This window comes from Rhopilema esculentum, chromosome 6 (genome assembly GCF_057945365.1).
Source record: "Rhopilema esculentum isolate cy_ngs chromosome 6, ASM5794536v1, whole genome shotgun sequence".
NCBI lineage: Eukaryota > Metazoa > Cnidaria > Scyphozoa > Rhizostomeae > Rhizostomatidae > Rhopilema > Rhopilema esculentum.
In genome coordinates, this window is record NC_142820.1 from 8,191,844 (window position 1) to 8,202,624 (window position 10,781).

The 10,781-nt window shown below is 35.1% G+C and overlaps 1 protein-coding gene across 1 annotated transcript; it reads right to left on the reverse strand.

The window, feature by feature from the left end:
* Nucleotides 1–1,927: 1,927 nt before the first annotated feature.
* LOC135686417 (V-type proton ATPase 16 kDa proteolipid subunit c) lies at nt 1,928–7,554 on the reverse strand. The gene is made up of 4 exons (XM_065202642.2): nt 7,366–7,554; nt 4,048–4,206; nt 3,175–3,202; nt 1,928–2,746 (listed from the first exon to the last, which is right to left on the reverse strand). Exons 1-4 carry the CDS (start codon nt 7,436–7,438, stop codon nt 2,539–2,541), a joined length of 468 nt encoding a protein of 155 aa, XP_065058714.1. The 5' UTR covers nt 7,439–7,554; the 3' UTR covers nt 1,928–2,538.
* Between the last annotated feature and the right edge of the window lie 3,227 nt (nt 7,555–10,781).

Consider the following 10,781-nt stretch of genomic DNA (forward strand, 5'->3'; position numbering starts at 1 on the left):
AAGGAACGCAGTTTTGATAATAACAGCATACAATAATAAGTTTCATGTATTACTACATGAACGGAAGTTTTTTTAATATTGAGGTTTCTTAGACTAAATCAAATACTGAATCCGACATCCTCTATAAACTAGTTTCCTGGTTTCTGGTTTAAAGATTTTGAAGCTTGCTCAGGTATCAAGTAAAGTTGAAATGTCACGCGAAAACCAGTCACTTTGAGAAGAGAAAAAATTTCAGCTAATTAAGGAATGTTAAGTGCCTCAAAATAGATGGTAAAACTCGTAGACCTAGAAAAACTTTATATTAATTAGTCTTTGTGCACTGCTATGTGGCAGCTTACACATTTTGAATATCCTCTATTCAAATTCTAGGGTCATATTTTCAAAACTTAAGAAGCTTTGGAGCAATTCCTATTCTGGGTCAAACAAATCAAATTAGTAAAAAATTGATAAAATCAGGTTTTCTTGTTAAGAAACTTGCTAAAAACGTAAAGTATTAAAGGTAGAGTTTATTAGAAAACCATCAAAATACTAATGCCTGCTTCAAAATCTAGCCAAAAGAACTATGACCAATCAACTATTGATGATGACAATTGAAAATGATGAAAAATGTGACAATTATGATGATGGTATAAATAAATATAAGCATCCAATCAAAAAGTAATCTTATTAGTAAGAACCAGCAAATTTAAGTTCAGACTGACTGTTCTTAATTTTTTGGAGAAATCTGAGGCTGAATTGTTCTTAATTTATTCTTAAATTAAGAGGGTGTAAGCAGAGCAATGGTTAGCTTTTTGCTCTAGGGGTTCAGGTTTTATTTGCGAATAAAGTGAGTGAGACAACCTTCATTTGACAACAACTTTGAAATTTCACTGAAAATTCACTTGTTTTTGAGATGACACATTGGGGATATTCCATGTCAAGTGTACCCAGCTTGTAAAGTAACCCTCATAGATTTTGCTGATAATTTGCGTAGGTGTAGAGCTCTATAAGAAAAGCTAACACCCAAAATTTGAGGGTTCTATGTCAACCCGTTTCCGAGTTATGACAGGTCAAAAATTGCAAAATTCCTAAAATTGGGGGCATCCGGACCACACCCAGATGCCCATCGTTTCTGTTCTGTAGCACCTACAACAAAGATTTTGGTATCAAATAAAAGCTCTTGTAATTCTGAATCTGACTAAAACAACACAAAAATTCTGTCTCTCCAGTATACTCACATAAACAGTGCACCAAAATTTCAAATGTTGACCACGCCCAGGGGGCAATTTTGATTCTGATGAATTTTTTTTCAAATATTCCTTGGTTACCAGAAAATTGATACAGAAAGTTTCAGAGTGGGGTAAGATTGGGATTTTACACAATGACTCATCTAAAGCAGGCAGGTATGTGTAAAAATGCCATTTTCAAAGGTTATCTATACTGAAGCTTGTCAGGCCACGAAATGCTACCAGCTCATGAAAGCTTGATATAATGTAACAAAGGTATGTACAAAACAACTGCAAAAATGATTGCTATATCAAGATTTGACTGTAAACAAATATTGAGTTCAGTTTTGATTTAATTGAGCTGACCTTGGTTGACCTAGAACCTTGAAATTTTAGGTGTAAGATTTTCTTATAGAGCACTACACCTACAAAAATTATCAGCAAAATCTATGAGGGTCACTGTGCAAATGAGGTTTTTTGGGTACACTTGATATGGAATGTTCCATTGTTCAAAATTACATTTTACAGTATCTCAGCTTCAGCTTGCTTTCAATTTGTTTTTAACTATATTGACCAATTTTGAGGCTTGTGTTCTTACAAAATTGTTCTAAATAGGTGTAGAGAACAACTGAGGAAACTTCCAATTAACAGGCAAGACTTTATGACTCCTTTGCCATTTAAACAATATAAGTTCTGAAAGTAATTTAAAAAAAGAGATTCACTTCAGTTATAAATTTTCTAACCAAATTGGAATACTACAAAGAAAACATTGCTTTTCCAGAGAACTGAGACTCGTGAAATTTATCTCACAAACATGAACTCTAAATTACTGAATTTAAAATAAAGAAAACATTAAATATCAAATGATTTATTCATCACTGGGCTAATATAAGTTACAAGCTTGTGAAAGAAGTTCCTGCCAAAAAGCTAAGATCATCTGCATTCAGTTTTGCATGATATAATAGTTTCCATGGGCAAACGAATTTCACAATCCTTCCCCTTGATAAAAACTCCTGTAACCTGTAACCCAAATTGTAGTACAAAGTTTTGAATACCACAATTGCAACAGAGACCCACAATTTTAACTTCTCATGCAACTTTGACAGGAGCTTCTTACAAAGCATTGACCTATTAAAAAGGAATTGTTTATAATACTGAAAATCAGAGGTATTTTTCACTCACATGTCATATTTTTTGAAAATCATGTTCAAATAAGATTGTGTTGTTAAATCTTCTGTTCAGAAGGCACTGTCTCAGTTCTTTCTTTTGATTTTCAGTTCTTTATCAAGCTCATTATCCCATTAAATACTATTCTGTCCATAAGATACTGTTTTCATGGTCTTGTGGTCAACATGAGGGCAACAATGAGACCGTAGAGACCCAACACTTCAGCAAAAATAAGGATGAGAATCATACCAACAAACAGCCTTGGCTGCTGAGCAGTGCCACGAACACCGGCATCTCCGACAATGCCAATAGCAAAGCCTGCAGCAAGACCACTCAAGCCAACACTTAATCCAGCACCAAGATCAACAAAGCTCCTATAAAAAACAATTGTATTCATTCAATATAAAAAGTAATATCAACTTATATACAGTATTCACAAGAGAATGTGCTTTGAAATTTCATAGAAGATCATAGACAAAAATTATTTTGATCAAGTTTACTACAAAGACGGTAGCTTAAGGGCATATTTTGGTGGTAGTAAAACAAAAAAAGATATATATAATTGTAACACAGCATTAAAGTCATAGATAGAATATCTTTACTATATATATGTCTTATACACATATGAAAATAGTCACAATTTTAAGACAAATAAAAAAGGACTTCATCAGTCTATAAAAGTATTTGTTCCTTAACACATATAGATATCATTTTCTTCTTGGGACAATCAATTTTATCTACCATAATATGTTATATATATTATATATATTTCATACAACCAAAGAAGACAAAAATAACTTACTTGAACAATTTGTAAGACTTTGAATTTACTGAAACAAAAAAGACAACATTTTACTAAACAATATGGTTATGAATGATAACTTTAACAAAAAAGTTATTCATTGCATGATGCATTTTAACTAAAAATTATCTATGAGGGCTGTAAGATGGCTTTCAAGAAGTTTACATCTTTTTAGGGGAAAACAAAAATTGTCTTTAATCAGATAAATTTGGCAAACAAAAATGATAGTGTGATCAATACAGGTACTGATCAACATCTACTTAAATCATCATTATAACAACAATTAGTCATGTAAAGAAGAAAGTAAAAATATAGATTAAAATTGTAACCACAGTTTTGGGAGTGTTAGCTTAGTGCCTGGCCAATTTGCAACAAATTGAAAACATGATGAAAATGTTCATAATTCAAACAGATTTGTTTTAACCAGATACAGAAAAACAAAGAAACTTAATACATATATAGAGGTTTTATTTCTCTATAAAATAAGTAGGGTTGTGGGGGTTTATAACAATGGTTAACTTATATGGTCTCAGAAGCACAATCAAATAGCCTGTTATGTGTGTTATTGAGAAAGAAACATGTGTCTGGTCAATGACCTAGGCATTGTAAGTGGGGGGTGCTTCCTCTAGGAAAGTTTACTTGAATAAAGAAAATGACCTATCATTCACAGCCATAAACATAGATAGCTAGAATAAATGAAATGTAATGAAAGCTATGAGGATAATGAAAAACTAAAACGAATCGATAAACCAACAGGTTGGTATTTTGATAAAATATTTTTCAGGGATGACTTGCTTCACTGATAGGGCAATCTAAACTTGTTGACTAATAATTCATATAATTATTATAAATATACAGTGCAAATATACATACATCCGTTAGCAATAAGGACGGCTACGACCAAGCCATAAATAGCAATAATACCAGCCATAACGACTGGAATAATAGATTTCATGATCAATTCCGGTCGCATCACACTCATGGCTGCAATGCCAGTACCACTCTTCGCTGTTCCATAAGCAGCTCCGAGAGCTAAACAGAAAAGCAATAAATTAAATAAAATTAAAAACAAGAACAGTCAAGGGTGATGGCTCTGGTCAAGAATCACTTTATACGAGTGAAAACAAATTCATTTACAAATTCATTCACCCAGTTCATATGTACAATGCCTGCCAAAAGTACTTGGAACACCCACCAATTTACGCTGCATTTGATATCTTTCATTCCTTTCATGAAAAAAATTTGCTACTTCCGCCCCCTTCCCCCTCAAACAATGTTGATGATTTAGAGAAATATCATAAAAGAAGCGCAAAAGAAAGTGCTTCCTAAAATCCTAGTCCGTTTGATAGTAAACCAACATTGTTCCGTGGGGGAGAGGGGGATGATTGGTTTTGACCTTGGAAATTGATGTCAGTGTTCCAAGACTTTTGGCAGGCATTGTCTGAAAATTTTCTCGAAAACAGCAATCTGCGATATCAAAACATTGTGCTACCCTAGGGTTTTCGATGGTGCTGATCTCAAAGCTACTAATGAAAATTCGAAATTTTCACTCTTTACCCAGTTAAAAGGGGGGGAGGGGGTTTGGACTCTGAACGATTGATATAGTAGATATCCGAGTATTGTTATTTGTTACAAAAAACATTCTACTGATTTTTTCCGTCAATATCATCTAAATCATTATTGAATACAAGTATTTTGTGCAGAATTCGATCATCGGTTTAAGAAAACTATCAATTTTCAAAGGAAAAACAGTATAGTTTAGTGCTTTTGAAAAAGTGTTTTTTTTTGCTTAAAAGTCCCCTTATTTATGGTTTAATTGTTGATGAAAAAACAAAAAAATTCATGAGAATGTCTACAAACTATGCATGATATAAATAATTGCGAACAACATGCTGGTGAGAAACTGTTCAAATGGCTCAATTTTATCCACCATAACCCTCCCAAAACCATCTACGAATTTAATAAATTTGCTTAGGCTATGCTCCTTCGCATTCACATGTGGCAACATGGTAGCGCTCATAGACACCCCATTCCCTATTATTTTCTATCTTCCCTTGTCCCAGTAATTGGAAAATGGTTTGTGCCAATTATAATTGTTCGTTTTCCATTGTTAAAGTATGCTAGGAATTGAAAGAACGCTCCTTTCCTAATGGGCACGTGATGTAGTATGAAAATGCCTATTGCCAATGGTTACCAACGGTCTACAGCCACGGTCTACACATTTAAAATGTTCATAAAAATCGTATTTTTCAAAGAAAGTAGACGAAACCTCGTCAGTAGGTGTGCATGGCTGGTATAAAAAATATTGTAGGTTTTCAGATCGATACAAGTTGTAAAACTGAAGAAATTCAGGAAAGTGTCAACGGTCTACACTTTCTGAGAATTGAATTTGAAGTACTCTAGATCTTATTCTCCTTTTGAGTGTAGACCGTGGGATTTTCGTCATATTTTGCCGTTTTCTTCATGGAATTCATACAAAGGTTAATTTTATCTTTGAGGGGTATTATTATACACCTTTTGGGTGAATTTGGGGGCAAACATCCCCCTGACAAGTCAGAAAATTGCGAAGAAACAGCCACGGTCTACACAACGGTCTACAAGCGTTCATTTCCGAGGGTGAGAGTTGCCTTGCGGGGCCTTGTCCTTCACATCGACGCGCGCTACATTCGATGAAATAATATATTTTGTTGTGGCAAATGTCACGCAAACAAATACAGCAATCAATTAACGATGAAATAATCTGCCTTGCGCTTTATGAAGACAAAAGTAGCAGGTAGAGTCTAACTTAAAGGCCATTTTGGCAATGCAGTAACAGTAGGGAAGAGGGCTTTCTTTGTAGTGCTTCTGGACCAAGCATTTAGGAGCGCAGGAAGGCGAGTGGATGTCAGTTTTATTTCAGTTCCCTTACCAACCAACATGGAATAGTAGATCAATCAGTTGGGAACTCTGATGTGGGAAACACGGGGTTCCTTTCTACAATTTAGGTAAACACTCTGAAATTTGTCATTTGGGCACTGAATTGCACAACAAGGGCCTATATGAATGACAACTTGTAAATCCGTGATAAAAGGAGAGCCACTACCCGACATAATTCTCAAATACGACCTTATCTATAATTAGAAACATGAAACAGAGGAATCGATGTCACTTTTATAAAATTGCATCCTTTCCATTTTTAGATTATTTTCTAGCTGCCACTCATATTTGTCTCCTTCATCTATCCCATTATTTCTTAGACAGCCATCTGTCTACGAGCCTTTGAAAAGATTCAAAATACAATCTTGATCTTATTTATTGGAAATCGATTTTGATTTTAGCAATTTTCACCTTAATTGAAATATGGCATTTAGTTTTATGGGGGTAGCTTACTCCCACCCCCGAAAAGAGACAATACCCCCATATCTCCTTATCGGTGACACGTACGATGTTGAAAATGGCAGAAATGGAATCAGCACCATCAAAAACCTATAGGAGGATATTGGTTTTGGTGGAATATCTAATAAGCTTCAAAATGAAATTCAGACAATGCCTGCCAAAAGTACTTGGAACACCCACCAATTTACGCTGCATTTGATATCTTTCATTCCTTTCATGAAAAAAATTTGCTACTTCCGCCCCCTTCCCCCTCAAACAATGTTGATGATTTAGAGAAATATCATAAAAGAAGCGCAAAAGAAAGTGCTTCCTAAAATCCTAGTCCGTTTGATAGTAAACCAACATTGTTCCGTGGGGGAGAGGGGGATGATTGGTTTTGACCTTGGAAATTGATGTCAGTGTTCCAAGACTTTTGGCAGGCATTGTAGGTATGTATGTTTGTTTTATGGTTGACGAACAAAAACGCACAAGAAATTGACTCTTCGAACATTTTAAAAACAAAGTAAGATATGTTGCAATTACACTTATTGAAAAATTTTAATTAGCGTAGAATGAAATGAGTAAATGGATTTCCGACATCCAACATGCATGGCATCCATGGAAAATTCAGCGTTGCATTTATAATTATAGCACCTCATCTTTGCAATCATTAAACCATCAATTAATTGAAGAAATTGAAAGAGAAAGTATTACAAGATACATCGAAGTAACCAAAAAGGAATTCATAAAGGTCAGGAATCAATGATGCCAACTGGTCAAGCGACCATCCAGCTGTTTAGGCCCTCCCAGAAGGATGGAAAGAACTCGTCTACTTACCACTAAAAACCATAGCCGAAGTTGCTCCCATGACACCGAAAAATGCTACGTATGTTGGTTCATCTGAAGACATATTGATTTGCTGATTTCTACACTGTAGATGGCGATAAAATTGATATTAATCAAGACAGAACTACACCAACACTCACAAGCTCAGGCGATACCAAGACAGGAATATTTTAGCATCCGCTGACCTGGAATGATGGTCACAAGACTGGGGAGAATTTTACCATCATGCATTGCGCGAAAGTATACAACGCCCCAAAACCCAAATTTTTCCATTGAAAAAAGACCCAAAGAGATCCATCGTGCTCATGTGACCCAGATAATTATGTAATGTACTGTATGAATGATGTAAGTAAGAAATTCGGGGGGTAAGAAGGAATTTCAAAAAGGGGCAGGAAGGGGGCAGTGTAAAATGGATTTTTAAATCCAGAGATATACTGCGAAGACTGAAACTTTAGAGAATGACAAATGTGCGAGCGGCTAAACTTTTCTTCCGTTTTCCATCATGTAACATTCCAAGGCTAAACTTTAATCAAACTGCTAACATAATCAACGACGGTTCTCCGCGAACTCTAATACTTATAACAATATCCAAAAATATACAAAAACTAACGAGCGCAGTCTTTCTCAAGCACAGGCACGTAAATACTGGGGGGTGTGGGGGTGTGACACCCCCTAATCTTTCATCCAGTCGGAAAATTTGAGGACAGTCGGAAAATTTAAAGCTGTTGGTAGAAAGATAGGTTAATCGGAGAAAACTTGAATCATTTGTGAAAATTGAAGTTTTCACTCAAATTACCTTGTGAACTGTAGCTCAAATAAAAGCATAAGAAAGGTATAAATTCAGAAGAAAATATTTGTTTGGTAAAAGGCAGTTCTTAAAAGAATGAGAAGCGATGCAATACAGGAAAAACGAAGTTTTGTATGAAAATGCAAATATTTTCAACTACATTCGTCGTAATGGGGATAGTGTGATAATCATTCAATCAAATTGCTTCTAAAAACGGGATACGAAATATAATTTCTCAGCAATGCCTAAGGAAGCGCAGTACATTTCCCATGATTTGTCAAGAACTTTCTCCTTTTTCCATGACGAGTGCCCCATAAAATAATAGGCATAAAATATCGTGAAGCATTTTAGTGCGTTTTTCAAAAGATGGTTCTTTAGTCTAATAATTCTATCAATTCGAGTCCCCCACTTTGAATTTCTTGGCACCGCCCCTGTGAAAGACTAAACGACCTTATGGTTCTTACTTGCGAGAAAGACATTTTGGACAACGTAAATTTAGATAAGATAGTGGAGCAATGGGCAAGTCGTAGAAGGAGAAAAATTAACACCTGATTTTTGGACTATGTATGTTTTGATGCACTAATTAAACTTCAAACTAACAGTCTTTATGCTCGATTTTCCAAATCTACGAAATCTATAAACTTTATCATACAGCTGAATAATTATTTACGAGAAAATTTATAAGGTTTTTTTGGTAAAAAACTATTAAAGTTTAGGCCCTTATACAAAATTAGAATTGACCTTTGTCAGTCGGAAATTTTGAGCCCTTCACCCCCCCAAAAAAATATCTGCCAATTTAGTCCTGAATACAAACTGGGCCGCAAAAGCTTTTACGAGGCTCTTGGGCGATACGGTTAGCTTCATTCTAATGTTTAGCCTTTCATGTCTGTACCCTCTGAATCTCTCTCCGAATCTCTCTAAATCTAACCATAGTCTATGAACTATAATCTAACTATATACGTCTATTTATATGCACAAGGAAATTACCAGAAGAGCATAACTAAGCATGAAATGTTGCCTAAAAGAAACTAATGACTACACAACATGATGTAATCCTAATGAGGGGGTATGCTGTACACCAAATCGAACGATGTTAGTTTATGAACTTTGACATTTTGAACTCGAACCATTGTAGGCTATAATTTTAATATTTGACAAACACTTTATTTCCGGATAACTTTGCTGTTAATTATCGATGTTTCTTTTGGTTTTAGGTCTTACGTGTTTTTAGCTGATTGGTTGTAATTAATACTTGTAAAATGCTTGCATCTATGAATACACTGTAGTAGTTTTAAGAGGGAGGCTTTTTGGGAGAAGCATCTTGATGTTTGTTCAAAGTGCTGACGAAAGAAGTCGTTTTCTCTCTGTTCCTCTCTGCCACATATCGAGTTGAAAAGGGCCGTGAGTTATTTTCTGTATACTTAGTTGCACTGTAGTTAAAGTGTAGTATAACATAATCCTACAACAATAGAATGGAATGCAGCACAATGGGAATTTCCTAAGAATTTACATAATATACAAAATAGCTACGTAAACAAAACAAAGTGTTACTGGTAAATAAATTTTATTTTAGCTCTATTACAGCAGGAACTGTTTTTTCTGTGGCAGTTCAGACTTTTCTCTCATTGGGGTCAAGGGGTGATGTTCCGGTAGCCTGGGTTCTAAATGGTGGGTGCTCGGGCCCCTTTTGCCGAGAATATACGTTCGAAAAATTTGATATTATTATAAGCAATATGAAATAAGCAATACTGGCCTCCCCCTCCCCAAACAAAAAGTTGTATCTTGGTCTTTCTTATGGAGGGCTAGTATAAATGGAAGTCGTAAATTTTGGGCAAAGATTCCTGAATTTCAATGCCTTGCCGAATCCTTGCAAGTAAAAAGAGTAGATAGATGAAGCAAAACAGGTAGGGTAAATTTGTTGCAAATTCTCTCACAAAACTTTTTCATCTTGCTTTGTTGTCACTTATTTTTTTAAGACTGGCTCTATCAGATTTGAGTCCCTAAAATGGGATGGATTGTAAAAACAATTACGGGCCACAGGCCTTGCAGCTGTAATTCATAGCACGAAAGGGGCAGCTAGCTGGATAGCATGTATGACTGCATATATACGTAATACGTGTATGATTGTATGACTGCTAGCTGGATAGCGTGTATGACTGCATATATACGTAGTACGTGTATGATTGTATGACTGCTAGCTGGATAGCGTGTATGACTGCATATATACGTAATACGTGTATGATTGTATGACTGCTAGCTGGATAGCGTGCATCTTGAACCTACATAGCACATATCTTACAATCTATCGCTGTAATCAGCATTGTGCACAATGCATAAATCAACAAAAGAGAGAACACATGAATATACGATCTTGGTAGCCCAGTGTTTTAAAGTCAAAACAATTACTAAAGGGAAAAGACCTTGAAATTGCAGAAAAAACCTAAAGAAAGAGATGGCAACAAGTAAATCCCGTTTTGTTACTGAGCATATTTCACAACTTACATTGTTTATGTTTAAGATCAGTTTGTTTTAAATTCTTAAAAGTATTTAGAATTGTTACTCGTTGTAATTGTGTATTTGTTAGATTTAATTTTAATGTTACATGAGATTGATGACCATC

What these genes read in the sequence shown, in the direction of transcription:
- LOC135686417 (XM_065202642.2), bottom strand. Translation starts at nt 7,438, where the DNA reads ATGTCTTCAGATGAACCAACATACGTAGCATTTTTCGGTGTCATGGGA. An exon ending in CGTCCTTATTGCTAACGGAT is followed by an intron (nt 3,203 to 4,047) that starts GTATGTATATTT and finishes TTTTTGTTTCAG; the next exon opens with TAAATTCAAAGTCTTACAAA. An exon ending in AAGTCTTACAAATTGTTCAA is followed by an intron (nt 2,747 to 3,174) that starts GTAAGTTATTTT and finishes TGTTTTTTATAG; the next exon opens with GAGCTTTGTTGATCTTGGTG.